At 45.9% G+C, this 26,912-nt stretch overlaps 1 protein-coding gene across 1 annotated transcript in view; it reads right to left on the minus strand.

Annotated features, from left to right (window-relative positions):
• LRIG1 (leucine rich repeats and immunoglobulin like domains 1) overlaps window positions 1-15,533 on the minus strand; it is a 109,979-nt gene extending 94,446 nt beyond the window's left edge. Inside the window, exon 1 of the mRNA XM_059161457.1 lies at window positions 14,709-15,533. Within this exon, the coding sequence (XP_059017440.1) occupies window positions 14,709-14,926 (218 nt within the window). The 5' untranslated portion in view covers window positions 14,927-15,533. The remainder of the gene's footprint in view (window positions 1-14,708) is intronic.
• Window positions 15,534-26,912: the final 11,379 nt, after the last annotated feature.

Consider the following 26,912-nt stretch of genomic DNA (forward strand, 5'->3'; position numbering starts at 1 on the left):
TTTCTCCAGGCTGAGGGAAGAGGATGTGAGGCATGGGACACAGGCGGCATTCCAAGGGCGTGGAGAAAGTCCCACCTGGGGGCCAGGACCCGTAGGAAGAAACAATGAATGCTGGAGAGGTGGGTGGAGAGCCAGAGCTTTAGGCAGTGGGAATTCCATATTCCAGTGTGTGACTCTGCATTGACCCTGTGGCTGGCGGGGGAGCAAAACAGAGAAGGAAAATCTCCCCATGTCCCCTAAAGTCTGCATTCCACAAACAAATAGAACAGAAGAAGAGTTGAATATAAAATATATCCTACAAAACCACTGAGGAATTCTTCCTTTCTTCCTTCCATCTGCTCCTGCTGGTTTTTGTTGTTGTTGTTGTTGTTGTTGTTGTTGTTTTTAACATGAAGAGTGGGGGCCAGTGGGTCACTGGTGACCATCGCAGTCTCCCAGGACCACATATATCTCCCGGGGCTGCAGAACTCAAGGCATGCCAAGGATTTCAGGCAGAATATAAACTCCATCGGCAGGCTAAACTGTTTATATGTTCTTGAGTTAAAAATACACCACTCAGGTCACCGTTAACACCAGGGCCTTATCACCAAGGCTGTTTGTAAGCTAGCTACACAAGGCCAGTCTATGACTCGCCCATCTTTTAAATGTGCCTCAGTCTACAAATTGTCTAATGATCCATCAGTGAGATTATGGTAAAGCCACCAAATATACACGCATTTGAGAAAAACACTTTCCAAACCCAAGGATACTTTACTGTTTATAAATAGTTTACTTTTTTGATCCCCGAGCATATAATATTCGCAGTTGCTCCAGAAACCAAAGAAACATGGAATGGGAACACAAACCACAACCTAAGAGAAACAATAAACAACAGATGGTGAGACATATGTGCCTGCTACCACCCCCTTCACCAAAGGGGCACACCAAAAATGGATTCTGACACACGAGTCTACCAATGAAGACGCACGCTCTTCAAGATCACATTCGAGACACCATTTATGGAACACAGGAGGCTCAGCAGGAACTGTGCTCAGTGCGTTAGGCCCCCAAGAGTTGAAGGACCAATCCTGGGCCTCAAGGAACACACAGACTTGAAAAGGAAGCAAGAGAAACACAAGAAAACAAACGGTACTAGTTTTCACTATGGTCATTCTCCATACCAGCATGGAGGGTCAAGTCTGAGCCCTAACTGTGGCAATGGCGAGACCCCAGGCAAGTCAGCCAGCCGCTCTGGGTCTCGTGGATAATGCAGAGGTATTACACTTCATGGAGGTAAGATGATAATTACATTAAAGGACAGGATTCCGAGTGCAAAAATGTAAACTGCTCTCTTGCCTGAGTTATAGCAAGAGTAGCTAACTTTCCTCAAGCTTCTGCTGTGTGTTAGGCCCTCCTCTAAAAATTACAGATTATTTCCATTTTGTCCTCATAACAAGTAGTGAGGTTTACCTCCTGATTACCCTCGACTGAGGTAAGAGGAAGCTGAGTCAACTGCCCAAGATCACGCAGGCAGCCATGACACCAGAGACACCACTGTGACCATTGTGTCACCTACCAACATGGCTGCTTTATCTCCATTGCCTCATGTGTGGAATGGTAGGGGGGGCCCTCTGTGGAGGATAAGGGCACAGTGTTATCTTTTCTAGCAGCCCCCAAAACCCTGCACCGTTCTGGGCTCTTCACTGGTGAACATGGCTTGAACTTATCTGAAGTGTTCAAGACAAATGCTTAAGTTTAAGTTCAGACCCATGTCACATTTGCCTTAATTAGTGACTCTTATGAGTTGATGTTTACAAAAAACTTTAAAAGGTCATGTGTCTTGAAACAAAGGGGAGGGGTCCCCATAAATAAGTGTGGCTGTCAGGCTGCTTTCCATATATGGGCAAGTCTATTTTAAGTATCATAATCCCAATGTCCAATGATGCTGCCAATTTCACCTCAATGCTTGTTTTTTTAAAAACTCTGACTAGGTTTTTCCAACTACACTGTAACTTTAAGCTTTTGTGTTTCTTCTGCATTTAAAAAGAATGCCATTTCCCAATATATAACTCCCAGATGTAGAATTCACAGATGATTCATCTTGCAGAACAAGTGTTCGGAGACATCGGCTCCAAATAGAGGAAAAACTTGGAATTCCCTTCTCCCTCAAAATAAGAACTCGCCAGGATCTGCTCTGCTCAACAAAGTTTGTTTTCAATTATATTTCCAAATTCTTTTAACAATAACTGCATGGCGTCTGGCACCAACACATCTGATTCTTTGAAGTGGTTCTCAGTCAGAAAGGAGAAAATAAGGAGAAAAGGGAAACGAAGGGAGGACCATCCGTAACTTTTGTTTTAGGTCAGAGGGTCTCTTCAAACGTTCGCCCTGACATAGAAAATCAGACAAACCACAAGGTATGACTTCTCACTCTAGATCCATACCGCAAGGAGCACTCACCTCTGAATCTACCCCTTTACTCAGCACGAATGCCAGATGGGAAAACAGAGCCGCAGCACCAAGAAAATGGCCTTTTACTCTTTATATCTAAATTCCCAAAACACCTCTGTTAAGTCCTCCACACAGGTCGATTAGCAGTAATCACACTTTAGGGGGTAAACCTCAGGAACCCTCTGAGAAACAATGGAAACATGGGATCCTTTCTGCCCAGAAAAGATGTCCCTAGCCCCAAGAAGGAAAAGTCACAGGGCAAAAAATATGCAATGGCCAGGAGACTCCTAGGTACGTGAATCCAACAACCCCTTCTGCTTTCCAATCAAAGTGGAGGAAGAAGCCTGAGAGGGACTAGATAAAAATAAGGAGTGAACAAAGTCAAGTGAAAAACAGAGAGAATGTCTGACATGGACAAGAGAGGCTCACAGAAGGATGGAAAGAGTGTTTGGTCTATTTTGATCTCGGGAAGCACATGAAATAAAAGCCATCTTTAGGTCTTAAAAGGGGAATGCTTAAAAAAAAAAATTCTAGTTCTTTGGACTATTTCCTTTAGTCCTAAAGTAGTCCCTAATTCCTGTTAAACTTCCTGTCAACAAGTTCCAAACCACTAATTGTGCCTCCAAATTCACTGCCTTTTAGCTGTATCCCCAAACAGGGTTCCAAATTCCAAGCATTTGTTCTAGAGAAAAAAAAAAAAAAAAAAAAAAATCCAAAGATTCCACCTTATGACAATTTCCATGACAAAGAATGAGTGGAAAGAAGAGAAAAATCCAAGAATTGTCACTGAAGGCACTAACAGACTCCATGGGGAAGAAAGGGAGATACTGGGAACACAGAAAATAGAACTGTATAGATTTTGCATGATAAATAAAGACTTTGAGGGCCTGGTGATGACAGGATCACAATTTTTTAAGAACAGCGTCTGACCAAGAGCAAACTAATAAAAAAAAAAAACAGGCAGATGGGTAGCTTTGGTATTAACCTGACCAAAAAAAGAGCAAGATGGGTGGCTCACTGGGTTAAAGCCTCTGCCTTAGGCTCAGGTCATGATCTCAGGGTCCCGGGATTGAGCCCCGCCTTGGGCTCTCTGCTCAGCAGGGAGCCTGCTTCCTCCTCTCTCTCTCTCTGCCTGCTTCTCTGCCTACCTGTGAGCTCTGTCTGTCAAATAAACAAACAAAATCTTAAAAAAAAAAAAAAAAGGCAAGAGACAGACTTTGAAAGTAGAGAAACCACACCACTGGACTGTACATATCAGGTTGTTGAGTTTCTGCCTTAAAAGATACACACAGAACATCTCCTGGTAAAAGGGTTAAAGCTCCTCTGATATCCACCATGTTCGCACCCTGGAGAACCAGCTCAGAAAGGACAAGACCAGGTGATGTGTAGCCGCCCTTCTCTGGAAGGTACTACTGAGATCCATCACAGATGGCCCCTCCAGAAACCTAAGTCAGTTGACCAGCATCACTCACAAGGTTACTCATCTCAAGTACACACGGACAGCCTGCTCGAAAGACAAGCTGCCCGCAGTGGCCCCAAGAAAAGCAGAGATAAGCAACTCTTTGGGAAAACATGCCGTTAATTCATTTGCTTTTTTGACCTAAATCTTTAAAAAGTTAAATTAAAGATCTAAAGTATGTCTACTCTAGCTTCCAAAGTTTTCTTTGAGTTTTCCAAAGGCAAAAAAAAAAAAAAAGAGGCAAAGGTCAAAGAAAGAAATACCATGGAATATTCGCTCTGCTTCAATAACACCTAGAAGTCCCCATGCACAACCGATTTCCCTTTGTTGCCCAGGGTGTCCATCTGAGGATCCCCTCAGAACTGCCAAACATGCAAAGATCACTCTTAAAGAAGTATCCTAGACACCCAGCTCAGTTTTCTAATTTCTACTATCCAAGAAATAGTAACCTTATTCCCTCTTTGCTTCAATTAGGATAAAATCATAAACCTGAAAATAAAAGAGTCTTAGAAGTCATACATCCTTCTCCAGAAAGGAAATTAATTCATTAGCCCAAGGTCACCCTGCCGATCCGGGGCAGAGCTGGGACAAAACCCCAAGGTCTCCTGATAGCCAGCCATGGGCTATTTTTTCATTCTACCACATGTCTGCCTTCAGAGCTTTAAGAAAATTAATTTTTCCTTTTCGTTCACTAGTTTTTATCCCTCTTTGGTCATGAATCTCTTTACAGAGCTTCACGAAAATGCAGCCTCCTTTCTGTCCAGAGAGACGTACTGAATGCCAAGATTTACGATATAATAAATTTCCCTAGACCACCCCCACCCCGACAAATAACACTTGAGGTCAGCCAGTCTTTATTTTAGGACAGTCTGGAATTCAATATAATTTAATCATTTCTAAGCACTGTTTCAAATGAACTTGTGAAAGAACTCAAAAATCTCCAAAGAAGAGTTCTTGATTTTTCTCTTGGGCAGAGCACAGCCCTCGATGAGGTCAAATCACCCATGGCCAAGAGTCCTACCCAGACATCGAATCTGAGAAAACACTCAGAGGAATCCGGGACGAGGCAGACCTGACCAGCCCCACAACACTTTAGGGTGCTCTCTGGATCTCCTCTCCTCGGGAGACGGAAGGAAACCCCGGCCCCTGCAAGCAGCAGCTTCCGCATGCATCGCCTCACTGTATCAACCAGCTTCCTGGAAGCAAGGAGCTCTTCTGGCTGTTTATAAGTTTGGCAAGCGCTGGGAGCCTGTGTGCCAGAAACTCAGACCAGCCCAGGTGGAGGGAGGAAATCACTGACCAAAAATAAGTAAATAAATAAAATAATAATAATAATAATAATAATAAAAAGTAAAATGCAAACTACAACGTAGGCAAGAGACACGGGGACGGACCAGGATACCACGCTGCTGAAATCGGATGAAGACTCAGAGTTCTCCCAATTTGCAGAACAGAAATTAAATTCACAGCCAAAATTTCTTGATTCTACGTTTTTCTCCCCATATACTTTCCTTAAACTCTCCAGCATGGCCTTCCACTTTTCCAAAGGTAGAATCCATGTAAGATGGTATCTAATCAAATATATACATTTAATTAAGCTTACTATGTCCATGAGTTTCACCTGACCGCTGTGGGCAGCTTTTCAAACCACTGAACACCCCATAATCGAAATGGAATTCGATTTTCACAAACAGAATATGGAAATCATTCCACAAACCAGGATGAGCGAAGGGAACTTGGGCACCAGCGGAACTCCCATTCAGATTCCTAATGAAGTGGCAGTCCGTGTAAAATCGCCAAGGGTCTCTCCCCAAGAAGACCACCAGTGCAGACTGCGGAGGAACTAAACCATGGACTTCTACATGAAACAAAACAAAACAAAACAAAAGCATTCTGCAGCTACTTGAAGAAAAGCATTTTCAAGACTGTGAAGTTTAAATCAAGCACAGAGGGTTCCAGGAACCTAGTTCTTTGCTTTTTTTTTTTTTTTTTTTTTTTTTTTTTTTTTAAAAAGATTTTATTTATTTTATTTGACAGACAGAGATTACAAATAGGCAGAGAGGCAGGCAGAGAGAGAGAGGAGGAAGCAGGCTCCCTGCCTAGTTCTTTGCTTTTGGAGGATTTTCTTACAGGGTGCCTTTCACTCTATTTAAAGCTGCCTCAAGGAGCCACAGCTGGAGGGTCAGGCCTTGCAAAGTAAACAACAGTTAACTCAGTTCAGACTCAAGCCCCGACTACACCCAGCAGCAAACTACCCCTCTATTAGCCAACAATATCTGAAATACCACTTTTTAAATGGCCCAATCGAGCTTCTAATCAGCAATTAATAGCATCATAGAAACATCCGGATGCAGAGCAACAAGGGAGAGGGGATAGTTATTCAGAACTGCACACTTTTGCAAAAGGACTGTAGGACCAAAGAACTTTCGAAGCACCTCCCGTAAGAATGGTGGAGGGAAGACCTATTCTAAGAACATATAAATTCAGAACACACACGGTATGTGCTCAATAAACATTCTGCAAATATATAGCTTAACCAAAATTCCTTTTGGGAAAACACACTTACATGGTGACTTTTTTTTCAAAAGTTGTTCAAATTCACATTTCTTAAAACCACCCCTTAGTGAACTGTATAGTATGTGAATTACATCTGGATAAAGCTGTTCATAACAAGAAAAGTACCCGATATGTTCACACATGATCACGAAAGGGAGAAGTGTGTTGGGGCATCGATAACCCAGGAGCCGTAGGTTGACTGGACAAGCTGGTGGACTCACTACCGATCCCACACACTTGTAGAGAGGTCTGCTATCTCCTTAATAAAGAGGAAAGAAAAAACACCCTAAGCCAACAGACATGTTTGCTGTTGTTTTTAAAGCAACTGGCTACACATTCAGATTTTTAAAAAATCAGACTCTTCAGATCTCCTCACAAGAGAAAGAAATTTTATGTGCAACAGTGTATTCCTTGGTCAGCTAGTAACCTTCCCCCAGCAGGCAGAGCCCAGGCCTGCCACGTTCTCTCTGTTCAGCCCAAAGTGCCAATGCCTGAGACACAAACGCTTTCAAACAGAGAGCCCTGCAACTAGAAGGTCTGGAACGAAAGCAGGATTATCTGACCCCCAGTTCAGAAGTGCTCTTTCCTTTCTCACTGTATGTATGTAACAGGTATCATCAAGTAGGTAATCCAGAGAGAGAGGGAATTTATCAGGGCAACGTACGCTCTACAATAAGTGACAAAGGATTTGAATGACAGATTATACACTGGTGGAAGAAGCAAAGGACAAGAATTGGGGCTGGGGGGCCACTTGCTAAATGCTGCGTTAAAGGGGTCTTAGAAGATGATGATGTGATTTTTTAATCATCTTTAAAAAAATCTTTCATTATTTCCACCCTGTTTCTCAACAACTAGATAATTCTGCTTGTTGGACAGACCCATACTCATTTCATTCACTGCCTTCCTAATAATGACACCTTGAGGAAAAAAAAGAAAGAAAGAAAACCCTAGAGATCTTAGAAGATTAGAGACCGTCGCACCCCAGAAGTTTAAAGAATAATCAATGCAAAGTGCTTCAAAGAGACAGGCCATGCTTTCCTTAAATTCTCTGAAGGCCACCTTCTGCCAAGACAAACCGAACAAGCAGTGATTGGAGCCTGCATCCTGGTTCACAAGGAAACCAAGGTGTATTAGGACCTGCAGAGATGAACGGATCAGTTGTTCACACAATGGGCTTTACCGGTTATGCCAGATTAAATAGTAATAAAGACGCCAACAATCGTGGCCGTTCCTGTGGGCAAGCCTGTGAATCATGGCCATTCACTGGGGCAGGGATGCTGGTCCAGGTGCAGAAGGAACGAGAGCAAATGGCTTTTCAGGTGGCATCCCTGCCAGACGCCTCCGATGACCCCGTGCTCACCACCCCCGTCCCACACAATTCAACTGCAAATAAACCAAAACAAATGACAAATGTCACTGCTCTCCAGCTCTCCAGCTCTCCGTATCCAGCCCAACAATCAACTTGCCCCACCCCTCCTCCACCCTCAAATATTTCCAGAAAGAAATGGGTACAGCGCAGCATTCAGAGGGCCTCAGCGTCTGTAACCTAACCCTTGTCTGGAAGAGCGCACCTGCATTTTTCCGAGCTATTGACCAAGAGGCACGACTTGCATCTCAGTGGGGTTCAATTTCAATGAAACCAGGGAAATAATAGGATAAAATTATTAGTTTAAGGGCCTCTCACTTCTCAGCCTCCTTCCCACACCCCCCTCCCAAAGGACAATTCTAAATAGACAGAAGTATTTGCACAACTGGAATATGTTTATAAACCACCTCAATAATTTTTGCTAATTGTATAATTTGTATAATTTGCTGCAACTGTTCACGGCTTCCCGGCCTGCCTACCAAGTTGGTCTGAGATTCCCAAGGGCACATGAAGTGCTACTTGTTTGACTTCATACGTGATGGCCAAAACCTTCAGGAGAGAAGGCTGTGTGGGACGTGAGCCCTGCCACCTGCGCATTTCAAAACAGGCCTTCGTTTCAGAGAAGTCAGCTCTTCCGAAGGAGCCCTTGTCACCAGGAAATCTGATGTGAAGGGACTGGCCATAACAAGATGCAAAATTTTGAGTTACTGGGGCTTTCATTCACCTCTGACCTGGGCTTCGGAACCATCAGCGAGCAGACAGACTCACAGGGAGCAAGTGGGCCAAACACACGTGTATCTAACTCTGTGCTCTCAGCCACTGCCGCACAGAATATTATGATTCCCCTTTTTAGAGAGGAAGGATGGAGGTTCACCCCACAGCACATGGGAGCTATGGGGTGGTGGAGCCAGGGATGACCGCTAGAAATCACCTTCATCGTCTTCATCACTATTTCCTGGTGAAGGGTGTGTGCTGGGTGTGATCACTGCGGAGGAGGGCATCCCCATGCGTAACAGGAGCAGTGAAGAAAGCTTCCCCCTCAACCACTCTTCTCCCCATCAATAACCCAAGCCAATACCCAGGACAGGGGATGCTCATTTTGAGGACAAAGACAACAACAGAACAGAGGACACAAAGACCATGAAACCCAGCAAGAGGGGGGAACAGCTTTTTAAGAAATTGAGTGACTTTTGTAAATATGCAAAATCTATTCAGAAGCCACATATAAAGTATCAGATTATATAAAATGTAATGATAAAGAAACATAAAGCAAAAAGCCTTTTGATACGAAAAGTTCATAAGCACACCGCCTCCAAAAACAAAAACAAGGATACAAATTGGCAACTTCCAATTAGACCACAGACAAACCACAACTTTTATTTTTTTGACAATCTTGATTGATCTACTCCTTTTGCCTCATACCAATAATGGTCATGTATGAAGTTTTTCAGTTGAAACTTTCTCAATGGAATCGGCCGGTGAAACTGGTGAGTCTGTACTACTCAACTCTACAGTTCCATAAAAAATAAGTGCAGGTTCCAAGACAGTAAACTACTGTGAAAATGTTAACCTCTGGTCTTCAAAGCCCTACTTCTTCGCACGGGGCGATATGAACAGATCTGAGCTTCTTACTGATTCTCAGACTTTAACTTACTACAAAAGCCTTAGACAATCACGTTACTGACACACAACATGAACTGCAGCCATGAGGCAGATGGAAGGGACCGCATAGGCTCAAGGTCATGCTTAATCATAGAAAAACACCACTAACAGTCCCTGAATTTCCCACAGGCCAAAGAACATTGGGGATTTTTAGATATTTCCCCTCTCTGCCTGGGAATTTTTCCTCCTCCCCTCCTTCCTCCGGTCTCAAGACAATGCCTCCAGCCTTTGAAACTGCATCCATTGTAAACAGCTCTGAATATTAACACAGCCCGGAGTCCCGTTGGCTTTTAAAAGACCCCCAGGGTTTCAAATTGCAGTTGCTGAGGAGGGGGAAGGTCCCCAGTGAGTAAATGTCACCAAGCTCTTTCAAAAGGAGCTGAAAATTAGGCTTGCTCGGGGAAACTTAAAGTCCTTCAACCTATGGGGTAAATCAGAAGAATCCCTTTGAGTTTTAAACAAATGGCGAAAAAAAAAGAAAAGACCACGGTACAACCAACATCCATTATTACTTACAGAGACTATGAATTCAATGAATCCCTTTTCCAGACTTCTCTCTCCTGTGGATGTCATCTTTAAAATAATCATAGGCTATGTTAAACTACCTCCCTTTCCCTGGCTAACAGGCCTTCAGGGTTTCAGCAGGTGCACAGAACTGGGCCAGGTGCATTGTTAAGTGACACAAAACCCTAGTGGCTCTCTCGCATTCCTGTCCACCCTGAAAGGGAGGATGCTGAACAGCCCTTTGCACCAAGGAGACACTTCTGCGAATGGGGGAGAGGCCCTTTTATTGTGAGCCCAGTGTCTGAGGGAGAGAAAGGTCAGCCAGAGGCCATCCCAACTTGCGCAGGGCAGGCTGCGTAGGGAACCCAGGCAAAGACATGAGCACCGCAGGGAGAGAAACCTTCAGCCAGAGGAGCAGAGTGAGAGTGCCGGGACATCAGGACATCCAGTGGCAATCAGCTCTTAATACACTACATTGAATCATCTTCGTATTTTTGGAGATGATAAATTATTCCGGACAATACATTCCAAAGTCCAAAGTCTGTGAAATCTACTGACCAATGTAATTATGGAAAGAGGTATTTTCTTTTTTAAATAATCCCTGGGAAAGAGGGCATGAACAGTTCCGACACATCCTAAAGGCAAGAGAGAACTTGGGAGACTCCATACACTTCCTAATTTCACAATATTCAAAAACTTGGATTTGATAGCTATAATTTCATATCAGAAGGACTCAAATAGTGTGTCTTTCTCTCTGGGCAACTAATTTTATTCACCAGACTTCCCTTACTCAAAGCAGGTATCAGAGAACGAGTAACTGACAAGTGCTCCGTCTTGGAAGGGAAGGGAGAACCACGCTTCTAACGCCTATTGCAAAGAAAAGGACTCTGAGCCCAAGCTAAATGTCCCTAAAACTCTGAAGGCACTTGTACCTTTCAAATTTTCTGCCATTAACCCATGTTTAAAAAGGTTCCCTAATCCAAATAACCCTTTGTCCGTCCTCATAAATCGAAAGATGTTCAAGGTCTGCTGAGTTCTTCGTAAGTCATATAGGGACACAAAGAGGAAAATGGGCAGAAGGGAAGACCTCGGGGCCATCCTGACAATAATCAACTTCTTACACACACATACACACACGCACACACACGCACAACACACATGCACACACACACACACACACACACACGAAAGAATCTCAGCTGAGTTTCTGGAAGAATTTGGTCATCATCACTTTAAATCTAATTTGCATAAACAGGATGGGAAGTATTTTCCAAATCCTTAATTCACAACACCCTGCACACCTGGCCCTTCCAGCACAGCTGTAAAATTTGAAAGACAAAGGCCCTCTTTGCTTCACCACTACAATGGCAACCTCTGGCTGGTGTTTAATTTCTAATGGGATCTCAAGCACCACTCTTCATGCCAAAAACAAGGTTAGTTAGATTTAAGCACCTGGGTTTGGTACGGCAAATACATAAGGGCACCTAATACAAAGAGACCCAAATCAATACACTCATCTTAATGTGGCTCAGGATAACCCAACTTGGGCGTCCTTGAGTGGAAGTCTGTGCTTTCAAAAGCTAGTCGTCTCTCACCCTTCCCCGCTTATCCCCCACCCCCACCCCAGTAAGAATGACTGAGAACCCGGATTTGTTCCTCCAGGGCCTGCCCTCCTTCCTTTCTATCACAGTCACAGGAGCTACCATTCAGCCCCAGGACAGTTACACTAGCAACATACTGTGCTCAACTTTATGCCACAGGGAAACGTCTAAGGTAAATTCTATTTAATGCTGCTTCAACAGCTTCTCAAGCCCTGCTCTCAAAAATAATTTCAAAGAAAGCAAACATCTAAGTTCTAAGAAGTTCAGCTTCTTCTAAGGTTCTGGGAAGTTGGAATAAGGCTTGGCAGTGCTTGGTGCTTTTATGAATGTGCTGGTTGGACGATGCCAATCTCACCTACGTAATGGGATGGCAGACTCAGTTATGGCTCAACTACTACAACCATAAGTTATTGTGCTGAAGAAGTTCTCCTCAGGCCCCAGGAATGAATGTATTTTCCCTTCTACCACTGCCATTCCTTTTTTTTTCTATTCAAACTGCATTTACATTCACTATTACAAAGTTTTACTTTCCGTATGCTAGGACTAGGAGCAACTCCAAAATTAGATGCACTGTTTACAAAGGAAAAAAAAAAAATTTCCATAAAGCCACAGGTCCCCTTCTATCTCAAACCCACGGCCTGAAATTGTTTGAACTAGTGGCAGTAAATCTAGTTCATGGGGTTATAAACGGGCTCAAAGCATTTTCTAGACACAATGGACTCGGAGGGTGTAAACTTGGTGAAACTACAAGATATTTTATTTTATTATATACAGAGACTTTCTCCCCTAAAGTCTTGCTGAATCACAGCCAGGAATATAAACAGTATAAATATCCCAATGGAAAACTCAGAATAAAACTATTATGACTTAAATGGAGAAATCTGGTCTAGAAAATACACACACACACACACCCCACTTCATTTTTCTTTAATCAGAAAAAATGATTTCACAAATATTTTTCAAAAGATACCCATTTTGTAGTGAACATGGTATTGCCACATGCTAATCTGAAATCACCATTCACATCCCAAAATCTAATCGGTTAACACCATAATCAGTATGACCAAATCTACTGAAGCTCAAAATACCCAGTTTGGTATTTATTGGTCATCAAATGTGTGAGTAAAAGGGAAAAGACTGCAATTTTAAAGGTATTTATGTTATGTGAAATGTCACTCCTAGGCAACAGGAAGCCCAAAAAATGGCCAGTAGTTTTGCTCCAAAAACTAAAGGCCAAGGAAAAGTGGATCTTGTGACCATAGGGAAGAACAAATAACTTCTCGGCGAAGTCACCATTTCTGAACTAAGTGCCTCCCCCACCATACCACTGACATACGGCACTGATAATCATTCTTCCCACAGGTGAACACTTCAGAAGTTATTCTCATTCTGCCCACATGATTTTCTATTTTAAAAACCACCTTAGGAATATGTAAAGGGAAAACCACAATACCCCAGACTGCCCCCAAGTAAATAAAACACTTGCTACTGGCAATACTGGGCTCTGTCTCCCACTACAGAACAGCCACTGCCTGTGTTAACTGCTCCCACCCCCCCACCAACGCCCAGACCACTGGTTTTCACGAAGTCTGTGAATCCCAAAGCAGCAGCAGAGAAGTGCCGAGAAAAGCTAACCCCAACAGAAGTCCAGCTTCCAAACTCTGCAGTACCTGATCAACAGACAACGTGTAGTGGTCCAAGTGACAGATGTGTGCCCTATTTTCAGAAGTACCTGATCTTCACATGAGAAAGGAATCAACTTCTCTTCTTTCCCTTTCAGCAGCCAGATACCCAGACCATATTTTCTTAGATGAAGCCACAGGTGTTGGTTAAAACTTGTCACCAGTTTCCTCATTTTTAAATGGTGAATGTCATGCCTGAGGTTATTCTCCTGCCCCCCACCTATGTTCTGGAAAAGATGTCCAATCATTGAACTGAAAAGAAGACGATTCAAGCTAGGTCTTTTCTGGAAGGTACTAACAGTTCTGCAGAGATGCTAATTACTGATAACGGGAGAGGATTTTTGACTCAGGAACCAGATTTCTTAGAGGTAGAAGAAAGGATATTACATCCTACCAATGTTTATAGAAGTCTAAAGCAGTTTCTTCCCTCTCCCCAACCACCCCCCCCCCCAGGCCAAACCTCCTGTAAGTAGGGTCCCACTAAGTCCTGATAGGCCAAAATCCTGACAGCACAGAAAAGAGCCTCTTTCAGGTGAAACAAACAGCTTAAATCAACCAGGTCCCTGGCACCCTCTCCTGAAGTAGCACCACTCCAAAACCAATTTGCACATTTACAGAGGAGAAATGCTCAAGTGTGGGCTCCAGTCCACGGGATCATCGAGCCCAACAGGGGCCCTAAGGCATAGACAGGAAGGGTCTGGAACACAGTTCCTCAGTGCCCATCAGATGGAAAGGGACTGCCACAGCCTCCGCGGTCACAGATCCAAGAACTTTCAAAGCCCCAAATCTGGGGGTCCTCCATGGAAGGCTGTCTTCGACCCCGGCCAGAGCCAAGTCAGGGCACCAAGGTCCTGGGGATGAGGAGGCTGCTACACACGTACTCTCGCTAATAAATAATGCAAATGCAAGACTGGAGCCAAGAGTCACCTTCCTTCCTTACCCACTGGAAGGCCAAGGAACTCAGACACCAAAGAGTTGGGTTACAGGAGAGGAAAAAGAGAAACACATACCGCAGACCCCAGACAGACTTCCTCACACTCTCCCTTCCAGATGTTTCCCACTCTCCACCCACACACAGACACACAAACACACTCGCCTCCACTCTTCCCTCACATTCCCTCACCTCCACACTCCCTACTCACTACCCTCCGATCCTCTCAAGCCTCAGGGCCCATTCACCTTCACACCCCCACGACCCACTCCCGCTCACCCTCACACCCCAAAACCTTTGCTCACTCACCTCCGCACCACCCCACGAGGCACACTCTTTTCTCCTCTGGAGCCCCATGTACGACCTCACCACTACGAACCCACGCTCACAGTCCTCCGCCCACACAACTTTACACACGCGCACACCCCTCAGTCCGCACCCCCATCCCGGGTAAGCACCCCCGCCGCCCCGTCTCCCAGTGACAGCGCCCGGGGCTCCGGGGGAGGGCGGCACTCACAGGCTCCGCGTCCAGGCGGGCAGGTCCCGGGGCAGCGCCGCTAAACCGCGCCCGCCGCAGTCCAGCGAGTCCCCCGCGCAAGTGCAGGCAGCAGCGCAGGGCGGTCGAGGGTCGGCTGCCGTCGTCGCCGGCCCCAGCCGAAGCAGCAGCAGCAGCCAAAGGAGAGGACAGGGCGAGCGGCGCTGGGCCCCGAACGCTACCCGGACCGGCCGCGCCATCTTGTCTGGAGCGCGCGGCGAACTCCGGGCGCGGGGACTGCGAGGTCCCGGACGACCGCAGAGGCGGGCCGGTCCGCGGGGACTCCGCTCAGCACTAGGCTCCGCGCCGGGGCATGGCCGCCGGCACAAGTTTCCCCCGCTGCCGCGGCTCTGGCGCTCAGCGGGCCCCCGGTGCCCGGGCCGCTCCGCAGCGCCCGGCTGGGGCCGCGAGCCCCGCGCCCATCCGGGCCGACCCGGCTGGACTCGCTGCGAAGCCCACGGATCCGGGAGAGCTGCTCCGCCGACGCTCCTTGTCCTCCTGCCGCGCTCCTGGCCGGCTCCGGAGCCCCCGCGCACGCCAAGTGTCGCCGCCGTCCGCCCAGGGCAGTGCTGCCGCCGCTGCTGCAAGGAAAGCGCTCAGCCCCGCAGCCTGAACTGTGCGCTCAAATGCATCTTCCTCTTGGCTCGGAGCGCCCAGCAGCAGACCCGGGGCTGGACGGCGCGATCACCCCCGCACTGCTCGGAGGGCCCCGTGCGCCTCACTGTCCCAGCGCCGCAGGCAGAGCGCGCGCGTAGTTCCGGGCTGTGCTCCGCTGCTCAGCTCGGCGAGAACCCCGCCGACCTCGCGGCGGAACAATCAGCCGCTCGCCGCTGGCCTCCGGACCGCCCAGCCCCGGCGGGTCCCCGAGGCCCCGCCCCCGGCCGCTCGCCCTTACACACCCCCTGGGCTCCGCGCCCCGCGGCCTCCTGCCGGCCCACGTTGGATGCTTTGCAACAGCGCCGCGCCACGCCTCCTGCCTGCTGCTCATTGGCTGCCGGAGACCAGGGCGACCGGCCCGGAGAGCCATTGGGGCGCTCGCCGTGATCCCGCCCTCCCGCCTCTCCGGCCACCCCGCCCCACTCCCTTTTCCCACCCAAGGTGTGAAGGGCGGGGGAACTGGGAGGAGAAAGGGAGAGGTCTGGCTCTTAAAGGGGACGTGCTGTCTGTTAGCGGAGAAGCAGGATGCCGACTGGGGAGAGAAGGCGAGACGTGCCCTCTGGGTCTAGGGGAGGAGAGAAAGTTGATTAAGAGGGTAACGCCTCCGCTTTGCAGTTGTCTGGGCACAAGGTTACTTCTCTTCTCCCCTGGCTGTAAATAGCGACGGAATATACAGCAAATCTGTACCCACTTTCCAGGAGCCCTCCAGGAGCAAAGACACAGATTTTAAAACTTCGCAAATTTCCTACCAGTTGGGGTTATCTTTAGTTATCTCATTAGGGGTGGCTGCCTTCCTCTTCGCACAACTTGGAGCTCCTTTTTGCTCCTGACTTGGTCTTGACCTCTTAAATCCAGCAATATGTCCTCGATTACCAAAAGGAGTGTGTACTGCAGAAACCAAGTCTCAAAGGTGCACACACTCCCACCCCACTCCCACCCTAGTTAGTTAAATAAAGAGTACGTCTGAAAATGTTCCAGCCTTCCATGAAGAGCTGCTTTGTTTGCTCCCTTGTTTAAATCAGAGTCTTTTCAAGCCAGTTTTCAAGAGACAGAGTAGAAAGAAAAATAGTGATTGTTACAAATCTTCTAACTTTAGCCCTTACAAGTTGGAACATAGTAGCCCTGTGTTATGACTGCGTCCAAACCGTTAAGGCCCAGCGGGAGCCGGAGCGTGCAGGAGCGGGAGCGGGAGCGTGCAGGAGCGGGAGCGCGCAGGAGCGGGAGCGGGAGCGCGCGCGCGCACACACACACATACACACCAAGAAAGGGAAAAGATTAGCACAGTAATATATAGCTGCCCCTCTGGGCGTTTTGGTTTGCTGGTGTCTCATGCTCCTTTCCAAGCGATGCAAGTTGCTAGCAAAACTGCACACATTGTCAGGACAATAAAGCAAGTACAGCCTGTCGAAAAATATTTGCTCCAGCAAATGAAATCTGACTTGTGTTTCATGGAAACGGAGGAGAGATGTTTCTCAGAAGGAATAAGCAAAAACATTTTTAAAGGGTTTTGTTCCATATTTGATGTCTTCTAAGGGGATTGCCTTAATTGAGATGTTAAACTTTCCCTCAGCCCAGAAGAGCGTCTCTTTTCTTTAACTGAAATTGGGTTTGGGCTTGGTTGTCTAGTGGTTACTGGTTTCATTTCTTCTTATTTCCTCCTACCCCTTCCCCCACACACACCTTTTTTGATTAGGTATGCTATCTGATAATGATGCCTCATTTCTCTCTCACTCTCTCTTTTTTTCCATGAGCTCATCAGTGATGCCCAGAGCAATGCTCAAATATATGTATAAATCAATCCAAATGTGGTTCCCAAGAAATATTATCAGAAAAATGTTGCACCTGACCCCATTCTACCCAGGGCTTTAACCAGCTTTTACGTTTCATTTCTAATCCACATAAACATACACCTTCCATCTGGACAAGAAGAAATGTTTCTCTTTGTTGTAATGTCTTTGGACAAAACAAGAATAAGCCAAGGAATGGAATTTGAAGGACCCCCAATTTTATGAGGTCCTCTATGTCAGTGTTTCTTAAGATTTGCGAGAGCAAGGAACACAAAACAGTAATTTAATGTAAACTACTCATGAACACTTCCTTAAAAGAAACTGTGAGATCCCCCTGGCCTCACTCCCACCCCCAAATGAAACAACATATGTGGCAAAAAGAAATTGAACTCCTTGAACCTCTTAAGCTGCTGACCTAAAATGATGTTTCAGGTCTGTTCCATTAGAAGTATTGTAAAATGGATATTTATTGTCAGATGTTTCCCAAATGCTTGTGGGTGTACCTGTGTGATGCTCTTTGGGGACCCTGAAGTTCTGGAGGTTGGGTTTGAGAATCTGCAAGGTAGGGGTGTGCCTACAAATTTAAAGCATCCCCTGTGGTCTAGTTACCACGCAGCCAGAGAGAAGAATTCCAAAACCAAGGAACACTTGGGGGGACTGGGCGCCTGAGCCTTGGCAGTTCCTCTCGTCTACAGCAGAGCATGAAGTCATGTCTGCTCCCCATACCATGTATGGAAGTTTGCCCACATACTAGCAACCTGCTTGTGATTGAAAGGAGAGTGTGGGCTTGGAGAGTAGTGATGTCGGGCTCAGGAGAGAATCTGTGGCCACAACCTAAGATCAAGGAAACCTGAACAATGACAGCAATGGCAAATTTCTAAGGGAGTCCGTGTCCCCGCTTATCAAAGAGCAAGTCTTGGCGCACTCAGCACCGGCAACAGTGGATTTGGGGACTCTGGGCCCTCATTTTCCTCTGCAGCCATTTTCACAATTTTAAAGTTTTTTTATTCCTTGAAGGGGTCACCCAGGGATTTTAAGATTTCCGGTTCATTTTAATCTATCGGTGATTAAACTTTTAATCTACCACAATCTAAACTCTGGGGTTAGCATAGAGTCAAATCCCCAGTGAGAACCACTCTAAGTCTTTCTTAAATACAGAAGCCCTAGCAGTTAGGCATCTGAACCCACTGAAAAAGAGGAACCTCAACATTTAGATAGCCCGAAATCACCAAGTGGGGAGAGAAGCAAATGATAAAAATAACGAGAAAGCAGGATGATTGTGGGAATTTAACACAAATTCCGTAGGACCAAATTATGGTCATCTACTACAGTTCTAGGTGGTGGTAATTGTTGGTTTTATAGAACACCGAGATTCAGAAGTGCTTTCTCACTGTTAGAAGAGACTTTCTATCCTGTTCCCTACTTTAGAAGAGCATCAGGGCAGCAGTCAAAAGACCTGGACACTAGCCAGGCCTCATTACCCATGAAACCTTTCCTTAAGCCTCAGTTTTCTCAAATGGAAAACAAAGATGATGGTACTTCCGACCTCAGTGCTAAGACAGTTAGGGAAGAATCCATTTTGATATAGGGCACTAGGGGCAATATAAACCGTTGAGGGCTACCTACATGTAAGACTGATTTCTTTTTCTTTTTTTGTTTAAGATTTTATTTATTTATTTGACAGACAGAGATCACAAGCAGGCAGAGAGGCAGGCAGAGAGAGAGGAAGGGAAGCAGGCTCCCTGCTGAGTGGAGAGCCCAATATAGGGCTTGATCCCCAGACCCTGGGATCATGACCTGAGCCGAAGGCAGAGGCTTTCACCCACTGAGCCACCCAGGCACCCCAAGGCTGATTTTTAAAGTGGTTTTGAATTGTGAGACTAGAAAAAAAATCGAGAGTTCGTATACATACTATAGATGGAAAATTTCAGTAGGTGCTTTCAGCATCAAGGTTTTTTTCCTCAGGAATGCCACAAAGGGTTAATAATTACCTATAAAACCCCTAAAGACTTGCAGGGTGATGACAGCCCTGCTCTGAGCCTGTTTTGTATCTCTCTTCCAAGGAAAATAAAGCTGTGTACTCATTAACTCCTTCCTCGCAATAATCTTGTCAAGGAGATGGATTGGTGGAGAAGGTAAGAGAGGAAGCCAAAGAGTCCGGGGATGGACTGTAAGAAGACCCCATTTTGAGATTTCCCGGTCCCCGATTCCAGCATTCTCCTTGGGTGGAGCAGGGATGAAGTGTGTTTGGTGAAGCAATCTCTGGCTGTTGGAATATTGGTTAATGCCCAAATGGTGCCAAGCTGCTGTTGCTTCATTTCCATCGAAAGAATGCTCAGCTACAACCCTGCCGCCTTCTACAGAGCAGCATCCACTGGGGTCCCAAACCAGTAGAGCCCACCTTCTGCCATAAACAAACCTGCACACCTGTCCTTGCCTTGTGCTTTGGCAACAGGAACTGGTCCACTGAGAGGATAAAGAAAAATTTTATGGGGCACCTGGTGGCTCAGTGGGTTAAAGCCACTTTAAAGCCTTCAGCTTGGGTCATGATCCCGGGGTCCTGGGATGCAGCCCCACATCAGGATCTCTGCTCAGCGGGGGGCCTACTTCCCCCCCCCCGCCCCCCCGCCTGCCTCTTTGCCTACTTGTGATCTCTGTCAAATAAATAAATAAAATCTTTTAAAAAAAAAAAAGAAAAAAAAATTTTATGAAAGTTTGTCAGCATTTCAAAATTCTGAGAGTCTGCAATGAAGGTCCCTAAAAGAAGCAGTCTCTTAGCTTTGGTGATGAAGAGGAGTGCTAATTACATCATCGACAAGGACCACCTCTCACCCTCCCTCGGCTGCCTGTCCAACTGTCACTTGGGTCAGTACGTCAAAGGGGAGTGGGTGGAAAATCATAGTTTATATGTTATTGCCAGCAACTCAGCAGCAACACTCCCATGTATACAAAGAACAGCACATTTATCATAACTTACAATAATAATCTTTATGAAGTCATATACCTTATATTTTTCAAAGCAATTCACATCATAACAACAGCCACCATTTACTGAGCACTTATTATGCCTGTCAGTTGGCTGAGTGTTTCATATACTTTTTTCACTGGGGTTGATGTTGAGAAAAGTGCTCAAGGCCACACAAGCCCATAAGTGATAAGGCCAAGATTCCAGGCCAGCTCTGTGGACACTGAAGATCCATTATGCCATTTGAGCCTCATACATTTTGAAAATGACAGTTGTTACTGTTCCCACCTTATAGATGAAAAAGCTGAGGTTAAATGATTGTGTCAAGGTCACACAGGATCAAGAATAAATAGAAACTTCTTTTTTTTTTTTTTTAAGATTGTATTTATTTATTCCAGAGAGAGAGAGAGCGAGCACGTGGCAGGAGGGGCAGAGGGAGAAGGAAAAGCAGACTCTGCTGAGCACAGAGCCCAACACAGGGCTCCATCTCAGGACCCTGAGATCATGACCTGAGCCAAAACAAAAAGTCAGATGCTTCATCGAATGAGCCACTCAAGTACCCCTAAAAAAGAACCTTTTATTTTTCCTTTAGAAGATTTTATTTATTTATTGTTCAGAGAGAGAGAGAGGGCACAGGAAGGGGGAGTGGCAGGCAGAGGGAGAAGCAGGTTCCCCACTGAGCAAGGAGCCCAATGTGGGACCCGATCCCAGGACCTTGAGATCATGACCTGAGCCAAAGGCAGAAGTTGAACCAGCTGAGCCACCCAGGTGCCCTACAGAACCTTTTTAAAATCGAAGTCCCATCTCGTCCATCACCACACATGCTTGATACTCAAAACACATCTTAAGAGACACATCATGATGTTTGCTTCTCAAGGATTTTGTGAAGATGGGTATAATTTCTTTCCTTTTCTGTACTTGATAATAGCTTTCCAGAATTTCCTCTTTAATGAAGAACCTAAAAATTTTAACAATAAATATATTGGCCTCTCCCCCACCAACGCAGCGATACCTGTACAGTTATAATGGTTAATATTTACTGAGCACTTACTACACCCTGGACATTATTCCACGTGATGACTTAACTCCAGTAAAATCCCAGGAGGGACTATGAGGTAGACACCATAAAGATCAATTCATAACAGAGATACTGAGACTCAGGTCAATCCAATTACCCAAGCCACATCCTAGTTAGGGGTTGAATCAAGACCCCAAAGCCTATGTCTGTCACCCAGCTGCTTCCTTACCATTCTCTATTTGAATTATTTTGGGCGTTTTTTTCTACTCTAGACCAGCAGCTCCTGAAGTTTGGAGCCCAAGTCTGCCCTGTCTTGGTATTCCTGTTGTCTAGCATATCAGGCTCCTGGGAAGCACAGACACAGCATTTGCAAGGAATGCTGCCTGCTTGGCAAGGAAGGACACCTAATCAGGTCCCCCTGCCTCAACACACACACCTCTTCAACAAGCCCATCTTCAAACATGTGCACTAGCAGCAACAACGTCACTGTGATTCTCCGCCCCTGTCCCGGACCCACTGGTCCAGGATCTGCCTTTTAACAAGGCTCCTGGGTGATTCAATTGCACACTTAAAACTTAAGACACAGGTACCCCGCATACACCTCTCCTCTTGACTTTCTCCCCCAATGCTGCTGCAAGCAGGGGCCCTTTGCACTTTATGTATTTCTCTGTCCCTGTGTGCATGTTTACGTTTTCCACATTTTCACAAGCCCTTAATAAAATAATTTCAAAAATATCGCAAGTATGTGGTTGGCATTATTGCCCTTCATCGAAAGCATTTGAAACATCTGCTGCCCTTGAGACTTTGGTAAAGTCCTCTCGTGCCATCCAACTCTTGTTTCCAAAAGGCCAGTGGGGCTTTTGACACATTTCAAATTTATCATAAACAAAGAGACTGATACATATTATGTGCTTTTCGCTGTCATTTTTATCCTTCAGTTACCTTGTTTACGTAATCATTTAAGTATCCTTTTTTTCCTGAGGGAGTTCTGACGCTCTTCTTGAATTTAGATGCTATAAATCAAAGAAATGTCTTGGTCTCGTCACTAGACACCCCTGTCCTCCCCAGCCCCACCTAAAAAACCACTATTCTTTCTTCCTTGAAGTGCACGAAGATGCAGAGGATACAAGCATGTGAGATTAATCATCTCCAGACATGGTCACCAATAATTTCTTCTGTCCAGAGGCAGAATATATATCCCTTCTCCCCTTGAATCCAGGAGGGCTTATGACTTGTTTTGACCAACAGAATGTGGTAGAAGTATCGCTGCCTGTTCTGAATCTAGCAGCTTCCACTCCTGTGCTCTTCCTACCCTAAGCTACCACGGAAAGAAACCCAGGCTGTGCTTCTGAAACATAAAAGCCCTGGAGGAGAAGAGGCCATGAGGAGTGGGAGGCCATGAGGGAAAAAACAAAACTGGGCAGCTCAGCCAAGAACCAGCGCCATTACCCCAGAAACCGGAGTGAGGCCATCTTGGAGCTGTCAGCTCAGGGCAGCCTTCTGCTAAACACAACTACAAGGATGAATCTAGCTGGCACCACCAAAGCAGAGACAAGCCATCCCCCCCTGCCGCCGAGCCTCAACCAAATTCCAGACCTACAAAATGGAGACCAACCAAAATGGACCATGGTGTAAGTCACTCAGTTCTGGGGTGATTTGTTACACAGCCACAGAGACCTGAGGCAACAGGTGGGGCTAAATGGACATGCAATAAAACACGAGTAGATTTTTTTAGGGGAATAAAGTCTAATCTCATAAACCTGTCATTAGGAGTGTCACAAAAATTAGTGTTATCAGTTGACCTTCCTGACACATGTGTCAGTGTCCTTGATTGAGGGCTGCACGTCGACCAGCAGATGCCCTTAAACAAAGCTACGTGGATAGTACGTATCTGGTTCTTCAGCAGGCTACAAAATGAGCTCCCTTCCTCCTCCCCTGGACACAGGTATGAGAGAAACACAGAGCCTCTGCTTATTCGAAAAAAAAAAGGTTAGTTCTCCCATGTATAGCTGCCAGGTAAGTAAAGAAACTGGTTGAATGGATGAAATAATTGAAGCCCTGTTACATTCTTCCTAAAAATATCAGATGAGGTTTAAGGTTGTTTGCCCTCTTTTTCATAGAAGACGCAAGGATGAATCTCAAAAAACGGAAGTCTGGCGATAAAACGGACATTGAAATATGGATTTGGGGGATGGCATGACTGGTGGTGGGTGAGGGCGGTAAGGGGTGTAGCTCTTGGACACAGACTAGTTGGTCTACTCAACAGCTTGCCTTTAGGGTCTGCAAGGCATAGCTTACTGCTCCCCTCTGTATTGTGCAGGCACAAAGTTAAGTTCGTTGAGGCCTTGCCATCAAGGAGTTTACAATCGTACGATTCTGTTGACTGCTAGAACACTGCCTCACCAATGAATACTGTTGAATGAATAAATGATGAAATGAATGAACGCTTTTCTGTATGCAAACCTCATTTTCCCATAAAGACTATAAGCAAGTTAAAGGAAGCAGCCACAGAACCACAGGTGAGTAGAAGACAAGGGACTTTTGTGATCATCTAGGACAGTGGGCCAGGACCATCCCAACCCTGCTGGGTCAGAAACTCCAGGGTCGGGGGGTGGGGGGATCCAGCAGTCCATGTTTTTCAGTGGGAGATTTTCATGCACGATGAAGTTTGAGAACCACCCATTTTACAGATCCAGAGGAATGATAAGATGGTCTTAGAGTAACGCGACTAATTAGTAGCTGGAGGTTGAACCAGCCTGACCAACCATTAATCACGGGGGTTTTCAGGTCACACAACTTCCCATGCTAATGCAGAGTGAGTTCCTGGCAAATCAGAACAAGTTGGTCACCTTAATGAGAACCTTAGCTTCTGAATTCACATCTGGAACCCTCTGCCTGCCATATGGCTAACCTAGATAAGAACCAACTAGGTGCCAGGGAACAACATGGGTGCTTTCAATGTCTTCACTCAATTAATCCTCTCAATAGTCCTATAAGTCAGGGACTCTCATAATCCTTATTTTAAAGAATGGAACATGGAGGCATAGAAAGGATAAGTACAGTAGTCCCCCTTATCCATGGGAAATACCTTCCAGGACCTCCACAGGATGCCAGGAACCCTCTATATACTCTTTCTTCTCACATATACAACCTTATGATAAGATTTGATTTATAAATTAGGTACCGTAAGAGATTAACAACAACCAGTAATAAAACAGAAACATTGTAACAATATACCATAACAAAAGTTCCATGGTTTCTCCCTCTCTCTCCCAAAATATCTTATTGTGCTGTCCTCACCCTTCTTCGTGTGATGATGTGAGATGAAAAAATGCCCACATGAGGAGCTGCCATGAGGGAATGACGTAGGCATTGTGACGTAGCACTAGGCTACGATGGACCTTCTGACGATGCATCGGAAGGGGGAATCCAGACCATGGCTGACTGGCAGGGGGGCAGGAGTGGTACTCAAAACCACGGATAAGGGCGGGGGGCGGGGGGACACTGGAATGTGCCTAAGGTCACTGAGTCAGGAAATGAGACTCCCCAACATGAACTCTGAACCATCACTCGTTTTACTTTGTATTTATTGTACTGGATTCCCAGCTCCTCTTCTACCTTTTTTGGTAACACCTTCCACAGTTGGCAGCTGTTTCCACAATCTGTCAGCCTTTTGGTACCCCGGTGTCTCTAATGGTATTAATGGAACTTGAGGGAAGGGGTCACCACCCTGCCTTGTGCAGCCCCTGGCATGGAGTGGGCTGAGGACAGAGGTGTCGGCCGAGTGTTGTGGGCCCTGGAGTAGCAGGCTGACCAGATGGCTGATTGAGTTGGGTTTTCAAAAGAAAGGGGACCCTGTGTTAGCCAAATAGCTGCCATGTTTTGGCCCCATCCAGGTGAAAAAAGTAGGCCGAACTTGGCTTTCAGATGGGATTTATTTGGCCTAGTGTGTTCATTTTAAAAATCTGAAGCTGACCTACCTTTAGGAGGTAAGCATCCTCATTTATAGTTTCTGCCTGCCTGCCCTGGGAGGCATTTGAGTTTTCAGCTATAATCCTAGGCTTTCTCGAATACTAATTCATTTATGCTTTACAACAAACCTATGCTATAGGCATTCTCATCTACACCTTGTAAATGAAAAGCCTGAGTCTCCATGGGTATCGGTAACCTGGCCAACCTCATATGCTCATGAGTGGGAGAATAGGGTTCAACCCAGGCTAACTCTTGCCTACCTCCATCATGGGAACAAGAGGGCCATCTTGTGTCAGATAAAGGGTCTGTTTTATAAGGGTGAGGCTTCCACAAAAGGAGTCCTATGTTCAATATAATCGATCCAAATGAATCCCAGGGGTCTTCTAGATGGTTTTTTCCCATGAGTTAGACTACCCTTCCCCTACCCCACCCCCTGCTTTGAGGAGAACATCGTGTTCTGGAAGGAAAAGTCAACTGTATCAAGTACTTTTTTTTTCTTTAGATTTTATCTATTCATCTGACAGAGAGCGAGAGAGCACACAAGCAGGTGGAGCCCCAGGCAGAGGGAGAGGGAGGAGCAGCCTCCCTGCTGAGCAGGGAGCCCAACGTAGGGCTTAAGCCCAGGACCCTGGGATCGTGACCTGAGCTGAAGGCAGACGCTTAATTAACTGAGCCACCCAGGTGGGCCTATCAGGTACTTTTGGAAGGTGAAGTTGAGAACTGAAAACTGACTATTGCAGTTCACAAAAAAGATTTTTTGACCTTGACAAGAGCACTTTCTGTGGACTACAGGGAACAAAAGCATGATTAGAGTGTTAAAGAGAGAACGGAAGACAAATACTGGGCACAATGAAGACAGAGAGCACTTCTGAGGAGTTGTGCTCTAAAGGGGAACAGAGACATGGCTGTTAGCTGGAGATGGAGATGGAGTCAGAGAATTTGTTTCATTTTATTTTGAGATGGGAGAAAGAATATAATGTTTGTAATGATGGAGATACTCTTACATAAAATGGAAGAACCAGTAATGCACGAAGGGAAGGGGAGAAATGTGGGAGTGATATTCTTGAATAGGCAAGAGGGGACAGAGTCTAGCGGACAGGTGGAGAGGTAGGTCTTAGGTAGAAGCACAGAACCTTAGAGTTGGAAGGCAGAGTATATGGCAAAGAACCAGGTGGCTATGGTGGTAGGGGGGTTGGGATGTTCTCTTCTAATTGCTTCTTTTCCTGCGTGACAAAGGAGGCAAAGTCATTGAGAAAGAGAGTAAGGGTGAACGTGTTAGAGTTTTAATGAGACATGAAAAGGTATGAAATAATCAACTATGAGAGTTGGGAGTAAGAGAAATGGAGCAAGATTATCAGGGGCCATACATATCCACCGGAGGGGAGAGGGCATGACTCATACTGAAACCCATCCGTTGGGTTGTATGCTTCTCTTCGGTCAAGGGCTTGTGCTCAGGTGCAGCTATGGTCTAAGACTGGACATAACCAGGACTGAAGTTTTGCCAGAAGAGCATGATGAAGCCATGAAGGGGCGAGAGGGCTTGAAGTTTTATACTAGGAGTAAATATAACACAAGGCTGGTGGGGGGGCATGAAAAGGTAGCAGGATCAAGAGAATCCATTCCAAGGGAACTGGAAGTGACTGCAGCAGGTACAGTACTGGAAAAGGTAGCAGGATCAAGAGAATTCATTCCAAGGGAACTGGAAGTGACTGCAGGCGGGTACTGGAAGTGAGCTGGGAGGCTTGATGGGGCAGGGGTTGCTCTAGTTGGCAAAGGCTAGGTTGGGT

Source organism: Mustela lutreola, chromosome 2 (genome assembly GCF_030435805.1).
Source record: "Mustela lutreola isolate mMusLut2 chromosome 2, mMusLut2.pri, whole genome shotgun sequence".
In the NCBI taxonomy this organism is placed as follows: domain Eukaryota; kingdom Metazoa; phylum Chordata; class Mammalia; order Carnivora; family Mustelidae; genus Mustela; species Mustela lutreola.